General features: G+C 39.6%; 1 protein-coding gene across 2 annotated transcripts in view; it reads left to right on the forward strand.

Annotated features, from left to right (window-relative positions):
* The window catches only part of nbas (NBAS subunit of NRZ tethering complex), a 269,126-nt gene that overhangs the window by 151,314 nt on the left and 97,025 nt on the right, over positions 1-20,787 (forward strand). For both annotated transcript variants that reach the window (XM_053647154.1, XM_053647162.1), the window contains exons 41-42: positions 8,509-8,741; positions 9,149-9,259. In XM_053647154.1, coding sequence (XP_053503129.1) covers positions 8,509-8,741; positions 9,149-9,259 — 344 coding nt within the window. The remainder of the gene's footprint in view (positions 1-8,508; positions 8,742-9,148; positions 9,260-20,787) is intronic.

A 20,787-nucleotide genomic window follows, 5' to 3' on the forward strand; every position in this document is an offset into this window, starting at 1 on the left:
CTCGTAGAGCAGTGGTTCTCAACCCAGGGGGCGCGGAGAGATCGGAAGGGGGGCGCAAATTGTTTTCAGGAAAAAAAAAAACACAGACAGGGCATCATTTGGTGACTCGGTGTATTTTATTGCTTTTCAAATAGAATGCGTATAAATGAAAAACCCCGCGTTCCCTCTCCCTCTGTATTTTCTTTTTGCTGAGGAGAGGCGGGGTTTAGCTGCCTTTTATCTAGCTCTCAGTGCAGACCAGTGTTGACAACTTAGCCACTTTTTGGACAAACCTTAGCAACTTTCCAAATGTCAGCAGTACTGTCCTGCAAGCACGAGGTCTTGCTTTCCTGCTGCACTCTCACCTCTCTCTGCGTCTGCTCTGTTCAGTGAGAGGCTGAGAGCCGGAGATTTAACAACGTCACGGATAACGAGACGCACCCTTCATCTCAATTCACATCATTCATATGCCAATGTTTTTAGAACGTAAGACGAATGTAATGCAACATGTTTTACATGTAAAATAGTCCACGTTATTACAGCCTAGTTCTCTTGTTCAAAGTAGTTCTAGTGTTCAGAAACATTTTTGATCATTCATGTTCTATACCTGTCCCTTAAATAGTTTTATTAAAGTTATAAAAAGTCATAAAAGTTATGAAAAATATTTTTTAAAAGTACAAAAGCAAAGAAAAATCTATCTATCTATTAAAAAAAAAAAACGATTATAGATTAGGTTATATATGGATAGATTTTTATATAGAATATATAATCATTATACCTGGTCTCCTCCAATATGGGGTGGGTGGGGCTTTAGTTACAAAAGGATGAGAACCTCTGGCTTAGAAAGATCTTTTGATATTTAATGTTCTGATGTCTAAGTTTAAATGGAAGACGTATTTCATCAGTAGTGTGGATATTATTTAAACAAAAAATAATAGCATTGATAAGAGAAGAAATTGGGCTTAATTATATACATAATAACAAAATTATATTCATAACTAACAAAGTAACTTTTTTTTTTTTCCCTTTAAGACCTATGTACATTTTTACCATCCGTGAGTAAAATTAAGCTTTCGATGCCCAATATGAACAAACACATTTAAAGAACCTGTTGGCAGTTTTTAAGTGATAAAATTCAGTTCCAATAATATAAGTTATCGTGATTTAGAACAACTTTTTGTCATTTAATTTGTTCTAATTTATGTTAAATCAATTCAGACAATTTCATTAACATTTAAATAAAGATCAATTAACACGTGTTAACAAATTCGATTGCGTTCTTAAGATTACGTCAACAACCAACAGTTTTGCTCAACTCTAGACAATTCTGCCTACAGCTATATGTAACCTTCAGTTTTTTGGCTAATATCCAGATCTTCCGACCTTCACACAGTTTGCATTTTAACGTCGGATTATCTTTTTAACCTCCCAGCCCCTAGTATAGAAAGTTTTTTTTGTCTTGCACCCCCCCCCCCCCACTACATTCAGAAGCAAAACTGTCAGTTTCTAGATGAACTGCACTCATAAAACTGTTACATGTTCATTCTTGTCTCTAATTAAGCCCATATTAGAGGGGAATTCCCCAAATATATTGATCGTTGTTGTATTTATGGTACTGTAGATTTTATACCAAAAATCTCATGCTGAAATTTATTCGAAATGAACAGTGTTGGGTAAGTTACTCAAAAAAAAAAGTAATCCATTACAGATTACTAATTACTGCTTTCAAATTGTAATCTGATTACATTACTGATTACTGCATGTAAAAAGTAATCAGATTACTAATTACTTTCAAGTTACTTTCAAAACCTGTCAAACCTACAAAAATACACTACAAAGTGAAACTCGGTTCTTTCAGGAATTTTTCGTGCTGATCAGAAAAAGTTGGGTTTCTAATGAAACTACCCTCGGGTGTTGTCACTGTTTGCCGGACTACCGGACCAATAAAATATAAAACTTTTCTAACTAGGCTAGTTTGGTATCGCTATCAAAGGGGAGGCAAAACTAAGCTATGGGTTTAACTGCTACAGTGCCATGCAAAGTGCACGTAAACTGGAACTCGTATAGACATTGACACACCTTGTATTCCTGCTAAGCATCAGAGGATGTTACTGTTTCAGTTTCAACCCCTTTACTGGTTTAAAAATAAATAAATAAAAATCTACGTATATCCATTTTTCCTCACACTGACTGTGTGAGCTAGCGTTTGGCAGAATTGAGACCAGTCAGCCAATAAGACACGAGTGTTTCCACGTATTTTCCTGTAAACCCTGTCTGATTGGTCCTGCCTCTGTTCACTGAAGATATCACTGAAGATATTCTTTTATTAACATCAGTAACTGTAATCAAGTTCCAGAAATTTGAAATGTAATGCGTTACATTACTGTGTTATCAGAAAAAAAAAGTAGATTACAGTAACGTAATCTAAAAGTAACTCTGGAAATGAATACTGAATAACTGACGTTTCGGACCCACCATGGCCAAATCCTGTGTTTGTTTACTCCGTGAATGGAAGTAGATCCTGAAGAAGCCACATATGTTACAGCTCACATTGATTTGTACATGCTCATTAAAGGTGATTCTGGCGAAATTGACTTCCCTTCTTCCTTTTCATCTTCATCTGACGAGCGTTCATATTTTAAGTTATATTCATGGGGGGGGGGGGGGGGGGGGGATGTGTAGTTTGCCATGTCCACTGATGATGTCACTAACATTACAGTAGTAACAGTTTCAGTGGGATCATCAGAATCAGGTTTATCAGGTGAAACAGTTGCTTTGCAAAGAATCGTTGCAGACTAGCTCAGAATGCAGAACAGTCATTACACCCATTAATTTTTTTCACCAAAAGAATATAAGGTTGCTTTACCTTATGCAGTCGAACCCTGGTGTGTTTTCTCCATCAGTGTGAGCCTCGATCAGCCCTACTGAAGGAAGGGAAATCAAACGTGGCTTGCATTTATTTATCTATTTATCTATCTATTTATTTATTTGGTAGATTTTTTTTTCTAGACGCGAGCTGTTAAACTGAGCCAAAGGACAGAGCTGTTCCTCCGTTCTCCAGGAACGCGACGTGTTTTGGATGAATAAACAAAAAGACATAAGCGCTGACGGTATACACTCAGAAAGCAGAATAGTAGGCATATAAACACCCCAAATAGCCAGAGGATAAACCGTCGTTTGTATTTCTGGATGTTTACATGCTTGCCCAGGTTCACTCCTATACCAAACCAGCAATGCATATCACTGAATTGTGAATTGAATTCAGTGTGAATTCTTGGTAGAATACGAGTCTTCTGAGTTAGTGTTCTGTTAATTACTTGTGTGTGTGTGTAATATCTATATATATATATATATATATATATATATATGGGAAAATTTGAGAGGAAAACAGACACCACTGGGTGATAATAGATAGTGGGGTTATAAGTGTCTTGGGTCCGGTGTCCAAGTGCAAATCTTTAGGGTATCAATGTGAGTCCATTCGCAGTGAAACTGAATGACTACGTTTACATGCACAGCAGTAATCTAATTATCGACCTTATTCTGAATAAGACAATATTGTCATTAAGGTGTTTACATGAGTCGCTTTTAGAATACTCCTTAGCGCATACTTACCATTTACACGATTATTTCTCCTACCATATAATAGGTAAATATACGGTTTGGGACGCAGCCGTGCTCTCTTGTTTGCCGTCAAACGGTTGAGCACTGCCGTGTGTGTACGTGTCCTGTCACACAATGCGGTGAAAACTCCCACGCAACGTGAATAGTGTGATTAAGGTGTGTACATGTCTGTAATACACGTCGATAATGTGATTAAAACATGAATACTCCACATCTTCATTCGATCTGTGTTTACTTCGAGTATGACTTTAGCCAGATTAAGGTAATCAGGAATCGCTGTTTACATGCTAGTTTCTTAATCAGAGTATCGTCTTAATCGGGTTAATATCGGATTAATGTTGTCCATGTAAACGTACCGAATGAAGCACAATGTAGTCGAGCGCAAAACTGTCTCTGTGCTTGTACAACAGTCACCTCTCAGTTAAACCCCATCGTGTTGATCATTTACATGACGTTGTCATTTTGTAAATATTCCAGCCGAGACATTACTGTGTCATTTGAAATAATGTACTAAACCGACTAGCTCGTCATGCTTCCGAGTTACATCACATTAGCGTATAGTGTTTAGACTGTCATATAGCGTTTTTAGTTTTTTTGGCAACCAAAACAAAATGTTAATTTTCTAGAGACATTAGTAGGCCGTGGTTCTACTTGCTGAAAAGTATACTGTGATGGATAGAAATGTAGTTTATTGAGAGTTCTCAAAAAAAAAAAAAAAAAAAAAAAAAAAAAAGGGAGGGGGTAGTATAGATTGCAGTTTCATGGAGGGATTTCTACTACCGTTGAAATACCTCAGTTAAATAATGTATCGATTTAAATAAGCACAGAGTGAAAGTTTTTGATAAATGATGCATAAAAGCAGTTCTTGATCTCTGAGAATGTTGGTCCGTGCTGAAGCAAATATTTAAATAAATCGCTCGTAATGTTAGTTATAAAACGCACAATAATTTGGACGTGTGACACGTTTGAATTATTCAGACCCTTAAAGCTCTCTAGAGTAGTTATAACACGTTTGATAGAGCACTGCTAATGCAGTGTGGTAATAAAGGAGATTTAACAAGATTTGGTTTGAATTTATAGAAATGAAATTTCAGTAAGTGCGACCCCTAACCCTGATGCTTTTTAACCTCTTAACCACTCCTTTTTAATGTGAATTCTTTTCTACGTTCATGTGTTAATGGCTCAGTGTTATTCTGTGATAGTCTCAACACCCCCCGACCCTCCACTGTCACTTGCTTTTCTGTGAATTCAATCTAAAAGCTTTTTTAGTGCCGTGTAATTCAGCCAAGTGACGCACCGGCTTCTAATTTTAAGAGTTGCACGTTACAGGATCAGTGCCATGTACAGCTCTTTCGACCGAGAGGAAGGGAGGGGGGAAAACACCCCGTTTAGCATAATTGGTAGTGCGCACATAAAACAGTTTTCTAATGCATGACTGAGTACAGAGATTGGGAATCACAGCCCAACATTCATCATAGCCTTCATAGCCCTGACTCACTCACACACACACACACACACACACACACAGAGTAATGCAAAACATCTTTGTCTTAAAACCAAATTCAGGGTCTAGTTTAAATGCTTAAAGCAGAGGTTTTGATTAACGACTTAATATTACACATATGCTAGTGGTAGGAATCACTAGAATGCTCAGAGTTTGATCCATGATGTTATCTAATTATACTTTTGTTTACCCGGTGTATAAAATCATGCAGATACGGGTCCAGATTCTCAGTTAATATTCACATCAGTCATCAGAATTGAGGGGAAAAATGTTATCAGTGGCTTTGACCATGACATGGTAGATGATTTCAGAACCTGTTGATTTACACACAGAACAGTCTCTAGAGTTTACACAGGATGGTGCGGGAAAACAAAAAACATCCCGCGAGCTGCAGTTCTGTGGACGCCTTGCTGATGAGTACAGTATCTCAAATAACCACACTTTACCACCGTGGTGAGCAGAAAAGCATCTCAAACCTTGAGGCAGATGAGCTACAACAGCAGAAGCCCCACATCAGGTTTCACTTCTATCAGCCAGGAACAGGAATCCGAGACTCGCCGAAACTGGGCAGATGTAGATTGGAAAATCCTCACCTGGTCTTTTTTCCAATCATCAACTGCCCAGTTCGTTTGTCTCTTGAGCTTCCAAAGCCGATTCGTTAATGTGAATATGTGGAGCTCCTTATACGCCTGCCTGGTCAGGGTTGCGCTGGTGTATACTGTATTAGGCCACCAGTTTGTATTTATAGTTATAAATGTATATTTTGGGAATCCCAACCAGCTAAATTCTGTAGAAAATATTGCTTGCAGGTACGAACCAAAATAATAACGACACGAGTAGGATTTAAAAGGAATAAATAAATAAACCTTGCATATCTCTAGTTGAGACCAATTATGCACTGCTGGAGAAATGTTAGAGGAAGAATTCACACCCCTTGCTGACAGTTCTTCATATTTCTGCCTCTTAAGGATGAATCCATTCAGATTGAACAGTTAATATGTTAAACAGATATAAACAGTCCCTACTGATGCGTCATACTGCCCATACTGCGCCATACTGCCACACACTGCGCACAAACCAGTACATCTGTGCTGGAGTCTCCCAAAAAAAAAAAAAAAAAAAATCATTTAATTGAATGTACGTTCATTGTGTACATGTTTTGTCCTTCTTATTTTAACATTCTTCATTGTCATATACAGTGGGGCGGGGGATAAGTATTGGACGTGTCGACATTTGTTTCAGGAAATATATTTTCTAATGAGGCTATTCACATGAAATTTTCACCAGACATCAGTATTAACTCGAGAAATCCGGAAATATAAAGAATTCACAACATTAAAGTTTAATAAAGTGGAATGACACAATGACAACATTCTGAGAATCTGGAGAAATCTCTGTGCACAAGGGTGGGAATCAATAGTGCGTGAATATCTGATGAGCTATTCATAGTCTTCGCAAATTTTACGTTGAGGAACATTATTCTGAAATTGTAGATGCAATTTGTAGACACTCTGAAATTGTTCCACAAATTGTAAATGCAGTTTTTGGCAGATTGGTGAACCTCTGCCCATGTTTACTTCTGAGCAACTCGGCCTCTTACTTTTCCAGCATTTTGTTGCCCCGTCCCAACTTTTTCGAGATGTTGCAGCCATCAAATTGCAAATTATCTTTTTTTTTTCTTAAAATGGTACATTTCCTCAGTTTAAACATTTGATATGTTTTCTGTGTTCTCTTGTGAATAAAATGTGGGTTTATACGATTTGCAAATCATTGCATTCGGTTTTTATTTACATTTTACACAGCGTCCCAACTTTTTGGGGGAAATGACCCCAAATGGACAGCGTGTATTTTCTGAAACCCTAAGCCCTGCAATTTTATTTTTTTTTTCAAGTTCCAGATTTCTAACTTAGGACTGCTGTAACATTTGAACATTTTTTTTAATGTCAGTAACATATGTATATGCAGCGTACTGTGCTATACCTTGCACTGTATTTACTAGTCTAGTAGGAAGTGCGATGTTGTTATAGGACATCATGCCGGGATGGCATGATGCAGCCCAATATACAGTATTTGATGTACGATTTTGCATGCAGCTGCAGAAGACACTCGCCTGCGACATTCACTAGAAGGCACGGCATCCATGTCCATCAAGTTTCCAAGTCGAGGCGTAAAATGTTTAGTGATTTTATGTACAGCGATGTTAAGCACACTAACCTGCTCTGTTTCTCTTTACAACGTTCCACCGTCATCGTGATTGATGTCATGAGCTGCGTCTCAAATCCAAACCTCTGACTTTACATTTAAATATATGTACTAATCTAGAAACTCCAGAAGACTGGTACTCAAAGCAGACCTTTCGGTACGTCCGAAGGCTGCATGAGAGGCTTTTAAAATCTTAACTACAATAGGAAAACGGGTTGGTGTCGAGGCACGATGCTGGCGAAGACGGGGAAACGTGTCCCTTCTTATTGCTGAGCTACTGAAGTACGCATGTCGGGATAGTGAAGAAGAATAAAATACTAACATGTAACCTCGACATTGAAACGTGGCTTGTCTGGATGCGACTCCCAGTTTCAAAATATTTCAGAATATTAGCATACAAAATCTGTCTGTGATGTTTCTATTTCGTGAGAGTTCTTCTCAGGAACCTATTTGTAAATCAAGCGACCCCTAGTTTGGGAATCTCGTGGAATAACATCCAATCCTGTAGTATGTAGTGCATTAAGTGCGGAGAGAGAGAGAGAGAGAGAGAGAGAGAGAGAGAGAGGGAGGTTGTATAAGGATATGAGACACACCACCCATCAATGCCTCCTCATCCCAGTCTTTGTATTCACCATTTCTTTGCTGATATTTTCCTCTACTCTGCTCTCATTCTCTTCTCTTGTCCTTTGCTCATTCCAAAGTCTCTACCAGCCACTATACACACATTGTTTCTCATGTATTATATTTATAATATTGCATTAAAAAAATATGTACACACACACACACACACTTTACATGAATGTGGATCCTCGAGCTAGAAGGTGTTTACACAGTTCAGAGCACAAATAAGAGAACAAGGGGACGAGGTTTTATAATTATTTCATGGTTCATTTCTGAGCTATTTAATATTATTTGATGCAATTATAAACTACTAATGCTAATATATATCTTCCAAGGAAGTGTAGTGTAGAGGAGTGTATCTGCTGTATTCTTCTTCAATTTGAAACGTTTTTATTCAAGCTTTAGTGCGCTTGAATAGACTCTCTCGAACGTACGCTTTTGAATCGAATGCGTTTAATCAGATTCGTTGGCGCGCCACCATTTACAGCGATAGTGAATCTGCTTTGTAAGACATTTAGATGGTCAAGGCAAGATGTGTCTAAACCGATACGGGTTCTCTTCCGTGTGTGTGACTTCAGGCTGATCCGAAGGAGCTGATTCGCCTCGTGACCAAGCATGTGACTGACCACGAAGGTTTTGATTGGGAGGACAAGGAGCTGGAGGCTCTGATTGGCCAGCTGCGGCTATACAGCGAGCGTCTGACGGATTTCACTCAGGCCCAGGTGCTGCGGGGTCTCGGCCGAGGAGTGGACGTGCAGCGCTTCAGCAACGATAGCCACTACAAAAAAGAGACCATCCTCGGGCTGGCTGAGTGCGTACTGGGGTGGGGTTGGTGGGCGGGCTGGGGGGGGGGGGGGGGTATGGATATATTTTCTAGACCAATCTGATGACCCAGTGGTTTAATTTGGCATCACTGCCAACTATACACTTGAGTGTTGTTTATTGGGCTGTTTTTTTTTATTATTTTTGTCCCCCCAGAAGCCCTGCTAGTCACAAAATCCGTGAATTTTTTTTTCTGTTCCATGTTGATCTCTTAATAAAGATAAGACATGACATAAATACAGTTTATCCAAAAATCTGCATATATTTTCATGAAAATTGTTGTTTCTAACTGTAGTGTTTTGCTTTTTGAACTTTAGGTGTTAATATTACTGTATTACTCTAGTACTGCAACAGTGTCACTACTAATACTGAACTCTGTGTGTCTGTGTTTTCTAGGACTTTAGATGAGAGTGTGTATGGGATCTCTCGCTCCTTGGCTCAGCGCTACAGTATTCCACTATGGGAGGTGTATATGACGCATCTCGAGTTCCTCTTCACTGACAGCGGGTAAGCAAGACTCCTTAAAATGCGCACACACACACACACACATAGAGATCATGGTCAGTCCAAAGAGAGTTAATTGACTTATAGATGCAATCAAAATTCTTCAACCCCCATTGCAAATCAGGTTCATTTGTCAAAATTTACAGACTTTCAGCGGTTTACAATGAACAAATAAAAAAAATTGAAATGGTTTAACACAACGAACGCTGGAAGTGGAAGTGGTTTCCCTAAATTTATCTGAAAATTCAACTGAAAATGCAACTTATAATGACTACTATGAGATTTTCAGTTCGACGCTCTGTAGCCATCAGAGCTTTCACTTGGTTTGGATTTGCTGATGGTGCGGTAGGCTGCACAATGACGTCTTGTCCGTGCATTGTTTGGATTGTGGGTATACACTGCAACATATAGCATTAATATTGTGATTTATTTATTCATTGTGTTTCTAGCTAGGAATACTGTGCAGAAATCCACCTATTTTTTTATTTTATTTTAAATATACCGTTTAATTGAAATGGTGTAAAACGGGCTTAAGAGGAACTCTAAATTGAATGGTGGCTTGTGAAAAGTTAATAATAATAATAATAATAATAATAATCTGACCGTTTTTATTATTATTATTAGTTTATGAACATAGAACTTTATTATAAATAATAGTTGGTTAAAAAAAAATCTCGTGTAGATATTGACCGTAAGGTTGAGAAATCGTCAAACAGCAGCCGTGTACTCAACTGTACATCATTATATATATATATATATATATATATGATATGTTATTATTTACTGTATACCTAGTGTAGTGAGCGAATCTAGTGAATAGGAAGTCATTTGGGATTCAACCTGAATGTGTTTGGGCGAGGATTAAATAAGAACTGTAAACTCTAGATAAATATATCGGCACAAAGAAAAACCTCAATGTGGATATACAAGAAGCAGATCTGAAACACACACACACACACACATATTTTATGTAATCTTCCACATGGTAAATTTGTCACTAAAATGTTGGCAGCATAACATCGACGTTTTCTCTCTTTTTACGCCTCGGCTTATAGGTCTGTTTTTCTGCCTCTCTGTCTCTAAACACACTTGTTTTGCTTGTTTATGTGACTAATTTGCTCCTCTTTACTCTCTCTGTATAAACACTCTGATTTGCATTGGCTCCTCTGTAGAGCAGATTACGTGCACGAAACCGATTTACCTCGTGTGATATTTTTTGCCTGCGCCGCTCTCTTTCCCTCCCTGCGAGGCTCGCTCCGCGCTCATTAGCATGCAGGAGCGTTTGTTTCCCCTCATTCTCTGACTACAACATGAAATAAGGAAACGCTTTTCATAATCTCCCTTCAGTTAATCTACACAATTTATATCTGCGGCCCTGAATTTTCACCAGAGGGCCTGTTTGCAAACTTTCGCAATTATTCACGAACTTTTGTCGTCGCCAAATAGCCTCGTTACGACTGAGGAAACGTAAACATAAATATTTGCCGCACTGCGTTTATTTACACCGACGAACATGATTATAATTAGATGGGCTGTTTATTGATGATAGTTCAATAGTCTAATAAGCTTGCTTTTTTCCACAGTTTATTTGTCATTTATATTCGTACCGCAAGATTAAATACATTTTCATGCATAAATATAACTACTGGAATATTGCACACGTGAGAGATGAGTTTGTTCATGAGGGATTAATATCCATTTCAGTCCAGTCTGAGTGTGTTACGTATGTGGGTCCATCTGATTTTGCTAATTATATAAAATTGCATTTCGAAGGTGCATTAAAAAAAAAAAAAAAATTGACATTAGGGTTTTATATATATATATATATATATATATAAGTATATATATATAAGTATATATATATATATATATATATATATATATATATATATATATATATATATATATATATATATAAGTATACATACACACACATACACATCTCACAGAGACTCAGCATTTATATTCAGTCCCTCCAGGATGTTTTGCTTTTGCAATCACAGAAATGAGCACAAAATCAAACTCAGCAGCACTACAGAGGAGCTTGCAGTTTTTCAGAATTACCGCAGATTCCCCACAGATTTGGGCCAAGTCATCACAAAGCCCTCCTCGATTCACGTGCATCTCATACGAGTACAGCGAAAAGGTCTCCTTCACCAACAAACATCACTGCGAAAGACAGCGCAAAACTATTTTGCGCAAATACTCCTTCCGCAGAAAAATTAAAAAGGCACAGCAAAATCAAGCATTTTTGGCCACAACGATCACAAAATAAAAACCTCTGTACGGGAGAGAATATTAGAGATACGTTTTTAAAAAGGCTGGTGATGCTCACAACTTTGCGATTTGTGGCAACGTTTAAGCTGTAAGTTTTTTTTTTTGTTTGTTTGTTTGTTTGTTTTTTACAATTACAGCATCAATGCTGTAGCAAACAGAGGAGTTTGGTGCAGCATGTCGGCTTCCGGTGACCTCGAGGTCATCATCGTGGCACCGAAAGCCGACATGCTGCACCAAACTCCTCTGTAAGCTAAAGACAGTTTTAACTAGCTAAACATGTCAGTTATAATCAACCCCTCAGTAACAATGTGGTTCAGATATGTAGCGTTACCTAGCTAGTTTCTTGATTGTAGATTTTAGACGCGCTACGTTGGTTTGTTAAAGCAATATAAATTAGGCATGTCTGCACGCTAAGTTTTGTGCCTGGATCAGTGATATGATTGTTTACTACGTAGCTGAGAGGAAATGTGTGCTGATAATGACCTGTATCCACGACTGTCTTCTGTTGGATTGGAAAGGTGTTCGATTCGACAGTATGCATTAAAAACGAATGTGGTCATGAACATGTCTTTTACGATTCCGACACCCAGCAGCAGAATGCGACATTCTAGAAAGCAAATTCTGATTTGCATTTAAAAATCACTACAGACTACAGACTCCTGCTATGTTTCCGCAGCCAGGAGGCGTATCTGACGTCAGAATGACGTGTCTCACTCGGGTTCATCTACAGATAAGATCTCCGCTCCCATGTAGTTCATTTAAAGGATGCTTGCTAATGCATATGTTGCTTAGACGCAGAGTAAATGAAAGAAATTTCTTGTCTTAGGATGAATCCTATTGACCTTATAGTGCATTAGATATTGCAGAAGCAATTATGTTACACTCCGTGTAGTTCACGTAGGAAGCCAGTTTGGACTTTAATTAACCCCAGCCTGACAATCAATGCTACCGTTAAAAGAACCATATATATATATATATATATATGAAGAATCAAACCTTTGCTTCCATCCTTGGTGTAAGTCTCTCTCCTCTCTATTCAAGCAGATGAAAGCTTGAAAGTAATAACTATCGGCCGATTGGACTGACTTTACTGTAAGAGCTTTAGTGTAGTGTAGAGCTGTAATGTAAATAAATTCGCGAAGGTCCAGCTGTATAGAAATATTTTGCACAGAATAGTTTGCAGAAGCAGCTGTCACGACTGAATGGTGAAAACGCTCACCAGTTAATCCTTAACCTTTATCCTATAAATCGGACACACCTGTTTGCTCAGAGTGGTCATGTGACGTCTGTTTCGAGTCTCCGTCCGGTCGTCTTTAAGCATCGTACTATTTTATTTTTAAATAAGCCATGTCAAAATCCGCGAAACTGATTCCCTTTTCCGGCGAGCCATCTTCAGATAAATATTTGACATAAATCAATGCGATTGGCCACAACAGTTGGTTCTGCTGCAGTATTTTTCGATTGTGAATAATATGCGAGGTCCGAGAGAGAGATTTTAATAGCAAACTTTATTCAGCCGTAATAACAAAAGCATAAATATTACTCCAATTTCAAATCAAGATCAAAAAGTAACTCCGCCTCCGCCACTATACAGAAAATCGAATTGCAACACCGCACTAGTGTAAAAAGTTTCTGATATCTTTCATTGCTTTATCACGCTTAAACTCCACAGCAATTCTTAACTTGACAAATGCTTTAAATAAAGATGTAGTCTCTTGACCGCACCTATTTTCTGTTCTGTTCTTCTTTGTTTTTATAAATTATGAGCTTTGCCTGTCCGAACAGAAAATTGAGCCGCTGCCATTTAATCTTTCGCTTTGGATTATACCCAGCCCCCAAGATAAAAACATCTGGTGTAAACTTTCTCCCGCATTTACCGCACAACAAATCCAACACATTAAAAAAGCATTTGACGTCTTACACACTCCACGAAGCGATGAAAAATAGTTTCTCTGGATCCACAGAACACACATTTATCATCGTTGTTTGGATTAATGACTGAAACAAATGTGTTAACAGCCAGAGCCCCATGTAATATTCACCAGATCGTTTTGTCAGTGGTGGTTTGTACAGCACCCTCCACACTGGCTTCATTTCCTCTTTCAACCTGAGTTTATCCCTCCACACCGTATCAACCCTCCCATTTAGTGTTCCTTTATTAAAAACCTTCACAAAACGTTTATACCTCACTTTCCCTTCTACTTCATTCAACTTTAAGTTTTGCAGTCTGTTCCGAGCCAACAAAGGACCTACCATTTCTTTTAGGTCCGGTGTGATCCCAGGTTTTGGAAATGGGTCTCTTGTATCCAAAGTCACTCTTCCATTCTTAAAATTCCTCATTTGTCAGCCTTGTTTTGCGCATATCCACTATGCTTAGTGTGTGGTAAGTTGACCTCTGACCCATCAAAGTGGTTACTACATTTATATCGCTCGGCTCAGGTCCAGCCACATTAACTATGCGCATCAGTGTTACAGGTTTAGAAGCACACAGTATCTACGTAAGTCCAGGAACATTCTCGCCCGCAATATCTACACGAGCTCCTTTGATACGAGGTTCTTTTAGTAACCAGTACAAAGATTTTGTCACCTCCAGCCTGCAAACATTTCAAAGTGCCATTAGGAACAGCACAGCATCCAGTCCAAGCCCATCTACTGTGTGTAAAATGATTTTTGCCATCTTCCTCCACACCAGATCCACAGGTCCAGTCAGAAATTTCTGAATGAGCTGCAGACGAAAGGTTGCATGTCTGCTTTGTAAATGTACCAAACCTTGTCCACCTTGTCTTCTTTCGGGAAGAAAGAGCACACTTTGCGGAACCCAGTGTAAACTGTCCCCAAAAAAAATTCACTAGGATTGCCTGTAATCGGGATAGCAATCCAACAGGTAGATCCATATCAGATAATTTATGCCACAACGTCGAAGCAACCAAATTATTGAAAACTCTCCCTCTAGATGACAGTTGTGAGTGAATCTGTTTTTTTTTGTTTTGTTTTTTTTTTTACATTTTCCGTCTATTTTTTTCAATCACCCCTTCCCAGCTCTTTTGTTGGGTATTTACATCCCCAATATGTTCTCCTAGATATTTAAAACCTTCCCTTTTCCAAATCATTCCACTAGGTAATTTTGGTAACTCTTCCTCCCATTTCCCAACAACCAGTGCTTCAGTCTTCTCCCAGTTAACTTTTGCAGCTGAAATGATTCCAAAATCAGTGTCAACAGAAACCAGCTGTTTATTATCTTCTTGCCCATTTACAATACCCATTACATCATCAGCATAAGCTGAAATTTGATGTTGTATATCGTGATACAATATTAAAGCTTTTAATCTTGTTTCTTAGTTTATTCAGCATTTGTTCAATAGCTAAAGAGTAAAGCATACCAGACAGTGCACAACCTTGTCTGATCCCTCTATTAACTTTAAAAGGGGCACTCAAACCACCATTGATCTTCTGTAAACCTTCAGTGTCCTGGTACAACGCTTTTATCATACCAATAAACCCATAACTAAAACCAAACGCTTCTAGGGTGTCCCATACTGGTGTTTTTCTCTATTGAGTGCGTTTTCTTGGTCAATAGAGATAATCCCCTAGAAGACTCGAAACACATCCCGTATGAGACAGACATTACCTGCGGTTGTCCTGTCGGGCACACAATCCGTCTGGTCAAAATGAATGACCTGCCCTATCACTTTTCCTCAGAGTATTAGCCAGAGTCTTAGAAAGGACTTTAAGATTAGAACATAGCAAACTCACAGGTCGCCAGTTCTTGATCTCCTGTAAATCACCCTTTTTAGGTAGCTATGTGATCTGCTACAGCTCCATCTCCTATCAGCCAAACTTTCATTTAGGACTGCCAGCAAGTCCTCGCCCACACAGCCCAAAATTCTTCCTAAAACTCAGCAGGGTTTTGCTCCTATCCCAGGAGCTTTTCCGCACTCCATGCCTTTCAGAGCATTCCGAAGCTCCTCTTCAGAAACATGCCTCTCCAGCTCTGCCTTTGAGTTCTCCAAGACCTTCGTAGAAGCCAGCAGATAACTCCTCGTCCTTCCTGTATTCACTACTATACAATTTGTCATAGAACCGTACAGCTCGTTTTCTAATATCAGATGTCTTTCTTAAATCCTTGCCCATTTTCAAAGCGCAAGGAGTGAATATAACGACTCTTAAGTGTCTCGATGTGTCTTCCCTCCCCAGTAACCTGTACTAACCCTTGTGCCTCCATTATTTCAAATTCAAGTTTTTGTTTTTTTTTTCCACTGATCTAGTGATGTCCCCAGAGAAAGCATACTGTTGACGAAGTACTTTCACTTCAACCTTTCTATAATCCCACCACTGGTGTAAATTTTTTAAAAACATTGTGTTCTTAATTTAAAATTCTTCCAGGAAGAAACAAAAGCATATCTAAAATTCACATTAGTTAGCAAGGAAGTGTTCCAAGGGAGTGCCAAGATGCACTCTTTGACTTCATATTTGTTATAAACACATTACATGTGGCTAGACAATTATGAAAAAAACTGTTTTCTTACACCAATTGTTTTTTTTCTGATAACATTCAAATGATGCCTAAAACAATAAAGCCAATCCAAGCAGGCTAAGGAAATAAACTTTTCTCTACTATATACCCATGTGTATTGTCTTACATTATTATTTAGATCCCTCCATATATCTCATAGGCTCATGTGTCTCGATTGATTCATTTAAAGTGCGACTTTAACGTGCAACGTGAGGTTCCGTATGATTTCTGTCTAATCTGTAATTCTCTGTACAATAACAAGTCCCTACACAACAACAGAAAATCATCCGAACTACTATCCTGCCGGATTGTATTTACACGTTTTTGAAAAAGTACTCTTTCTTTACCATTTGTAGGAGCGTAAACATGAATAGAAACAGACTTGAATTTTTCAAACTGAGCCCTTATGAATATTAGTCCTGGGTAACACATTTAACCTCACATGAAATAGGCAAAAAATTCTCAGCAAAGCGGACAGCCACCCCTCCTCTAGTAGAGCTCATGTAAGCAAGCAGTACTTCACCCTCCCATTCTTTTCTCCAGTCAGTTTCATTAATACAATCACTGTGTGTTTCTTGGACAAACATTACATCGGTATTCTTTTGTTTGATGAGCTCAAACAGCAGTGCTCTTTTATGCATAGCTCTGGCCCCATTCAAATTAAGATTGCTCCGCCTCATCACACTCCATTAAAATAAATAGTATGAGGCGACACAAACCAAACACATACATGAGTAAACTGTGATTATGTGGTTTCAATGCCATTTTCGGTTTGTAATTTCAGTTGGGAAACAAGTTTCCAAACTGTTCCCCTCCTTCAAGACCTCATTAGCATTGTCACTGAGTTAATAAACATTCTGTGGTCAGCAAAAAAAAAAAAAAAAATCCTAAAAATGGACATTTTTCACATTTTTAGTTCTTTAGAGATGACTTTATTTTCATGATAATGAGTCTTTATTGGTCACACGTACGTTACAGCACATTGAAATTGTTTTCTTCGCATACTGCTGCATGCCAGGAAGTTGGGGTCAGAGTGCATGGTCAGCCATGATATGGAACAGAGAAGGTTAAGGACCTTGCTCAAGGGCCTTACAGTGGCAGCTTGGCAGCGCCGCGGCTTGAACCCCCGACCCTCCGATCAGTAACCCAGAGTCTGGCAGTGCTGGGACTTGAACCCCTGACCTTCTGATCAGTAACTGCTTAACTGCTAAGCCACCACTGCCCCGGAATTTTGTCGGACTTGTAATCATTGCATCGACTTCATCCTGTCTTATTGTCCACTACTTCACCATCAGAATCATCAGTCGTACTGCCTTCAGTATCATCAAATTTTTCAGATTCTGTTTTTGTTTGTTGGCTCATTTTAGCCGTTTCCATACTCTTCCTAGCTCCGTTTCTCTTAGTGTAGTGTATTTTGAAAAGTGTTTCATCACTAGCAATGTCAGTCACCATCTCCTCCTCCTCCTCCTCTTCCACTATGGACTCTGCCACATTAGCAAAATCAACAGACACTATCAGTTCCTTTCTCCCCCCTTTCTGTATTCCGCCCTGCGGCATTACTGCTATCATCTCCGACAGCAGAGTCCTCAGTTGCCGTCGCGCTACTATTCTCACGTGTTATTTCTCTGCTCGGCCTTGGCTCAGAGTCTAACTCATTTGCTCCCTCTGGACACGCACGCTTAACATGCCCCTCTCGCCCACAGCCAAAACATTTCATAGTATCAGACGTTGCAAAAACGACATAATCAAAAAAGCCATCAATCCTGAATTTAAAAAATGCGTTCAGTTCATCCAAATCACATCCAATTCGGATCATATATAGTTGCTGTCTAAATCACACGACATGCTTAAGAAAGGGCGATTTACACTCCAGTGGAACCCTTTTCGTTTGAGAGAAAATTTTGCCATGCCGAGACAATTCATTAATCAAGAGCTCATCTTTAATGAAAGGCGGTACATTCGACAGTGTTTTTTGCTGGCTGAACCAGCGGATTTAGAGGAGTAAAAGTGTCCTGAATTACTACTCCACTCTGAACTACACTGTTTACCTTCTCAATGGTATCAAGGAAGATAACAACAGCACCGTTCATTCGTGAAGCAGAGATTATACTATCAAAACCAACAGCTTAACCACAGCCAAGCTGCAGTCCTCCACAGAGCAGTTCACCACAGGCACGAGTTTTACCCCATGCCTGCGTGAAAGCAGCTCAAACTTTGTTTGGCTTGGAACCACCATTGCCGACCAGCAAAAAGCTGCTTGACAGCGTTCCACAAACTCAAAACCCCCCACTCTGTAGACATTCTTTGTGTTCTTTTCAACCAATTTCTAACCCCTAAAACAGAAACGGTATATAGAAAAGAAAGGAAAGAGTAGACTCAATCGTACAGCAGCACTCTCACTCACACACACCGACTCCACCCACTCACTCACAACATCCACTCAGAGAGAGAGAGAGAGAGAGAGGGAGGGAAGGAGGACGTGTACAGGGTAAATGGTGGTGCTGTTGATCCTTTTAAAAGTCTCTATTAATAAGCTCATTGCCCCTAGTAACTCTTTCTCTCTGTCAGCAGGCTTTGTCCAACACTCACACTCTTTCACTCTTTCTTTTATTCTCTTTGCTGTTTTTCCCCCCTCTCTAGACTCCTTTGTTCTTTCACTCCCTACTGCTACACTTTTCAGTTCTCCTCTATGATATAGCTGTCTCTCAGCCTCTCTCTCTCTCTCCTGTTCTGTCACTCTCTCTGGACCGAAGGCAGTGTGCCTGCAGCGAGCGAAGTGCCATCCATTAAACATGAACAGAAGCCTACAGAGGTTACAGTTGAGAGCTTTTTAGGTTCTAAATGTTCCCAAAAAGCCTGCCGTTGCAGCATTTCGACTTCTTGGGGCCTCAACATGTGTGATTAGTGAACACACAACTCACGCCCACCAAGGTGACTTTCTATAGTGGATACTTGGCATCATGTTCTACACACTGCAGTCACATTGTTTGGGTTCTCTCTCTCTCTCTCTCTCTCTCTCTCTCTCTCTCTCTCTCACTCTCACTCTATCTCGCTCTCTCCCTCCTTCTGTCTCTTTCTCTTCCACACTCACACCACATTTGCCAAGGGAGTGCAGTTGGCCAGTGCAGGTTCATATTGTAATTTATTGATGGCTCGACCCTATAAAACATTTCCAAGCATCAGAATTGGAAAGCTGCTCTCAAAAGCCATTCATCTTTGCCGGGAAAAAAAGGGCTTTCAATTTAGAAGAAAAAAAAATGACAGCCACTCAAAATAGATTCTCCCAGAAACGTGCAAATAAAGTATGGAAAGCAATCCCCAGCCAAAATAAAACATGACACCTTCAGAATACGTGGGAAATTAATGACTAGCTTGAACGCGAGCTGAAATGAGCAGTGGAGATGAAGCAGTGAAATATGACTACAGAGTTTAATTCAACACAAATCAAGCATTTCCTATCAGTCACGATCCGGAGGAACCTCTGAATGTTTGATAGTAGTTTAATATTATTAGATATTATATCACAGCGCTGTTGAGTTCTCATTTCTGTTTGGCCAGACGGTGTTGATTCATTTTCTATAATAGCAGCTTTGACACGTGTGCAGCTGCAAATCACAGGTTTGTTAATTCACTCGTTCTAATGGTATTGTTTCTATAGTAACTGCTCACACTGAGGCTTGTATGCTGGACACTTTTCTGTAAGGAGACTTTTATTTGGCATATTTGGAAGGAGTCTCCAGTTTCAACATACTGAGACAGAGAGAGACATCCAGAGAGAAACACTCACAGAGATAGGCCCACTAACACACACACACACAAAGAGAGAGAGAGAGAGAGAGACATAAACACAGATTTAGATTAACCTTGATAGAGAGAGACATACAGACACATGCAGAGATACAAATGTAGACAGACAGAATGAAAAGAAAGACACAGACCGACTCAGACACACAGATACGGCAACAGAAACCTTAGAGAGACTGACGGACAGAGGCTGCTAGAGAGAGACATATAGAGACTATTAAAGAGACTGAGCGAGAGACTGCTAGAGTGAGACTGAGCGAGAGACTGCTAAAGAGACTAACAGAGAGACTGACTGACAGAGAGCCTGGTAGAGTGAGACTTACAGAGAGACTGACTGACAGAGAGCCTGGTAGAGTGAGACTTACAGAGAGACTGACTGACAGAGAGCCTGCTAGAGAGAGACTGACAGAGAGCCTGCTAGAGAGAGACTGACAGAGCGCCTGCTAGAGAGAGACTGACAGAGCGCCTGCTAGAGAGAGACTGACAGAGCGCCTGCTAGAGAGAGACTGACAGAGAGCCTGCTAGAGAGAGACTGACAGAGCGCCTGCTAGAGAGAGACTGACAGAGAGCCTGCTAGAGAGAGACTGACAGAGAGCCTGTTAGAGAGAGACTGGCAGAGAGCCTGCTAAAGTGAGACTTACAGAGAGACTGGTAAAGTGAGACTTACAGAGAGATTGACTGACAGAGAGCCTGCTAGAGAGTGACTGACGGAGAGTACTGCTAGAGAGAGACTGACAGAGAGCCTGCTAAAGTGAGACTTACAGAGAGACTGGTAAAGTGAGACTTACAGAGAGACTGACTGACAGAGAGTCTGCTAGAGAGTGACTGACGGAGAGTACTGCTAGAGAGTGACTGACGGAGAGTACTGCTAGAGAGTGACTGACGGAGAGTACTGCTAGAGAGAGACTGACGGAGAGAACTGCTAGAGAGAGACTGA

This window comes from Ictalurus furcatus, chromosome 2, assembly GCF_023375685.1.
Source record: "Ictalurus furcatus strain D&B chromosome 2, Billie_1.0, whole genome shotgun sequence".
In the NCBI taxonomy this organism is placed as follows: domain Eukaryota; kingdom Metazoa; phylum Chordata; class Actinopteri; order Siluriformes; family Ictaluridae; genus Ictalurus; species Ictalurus furcatus.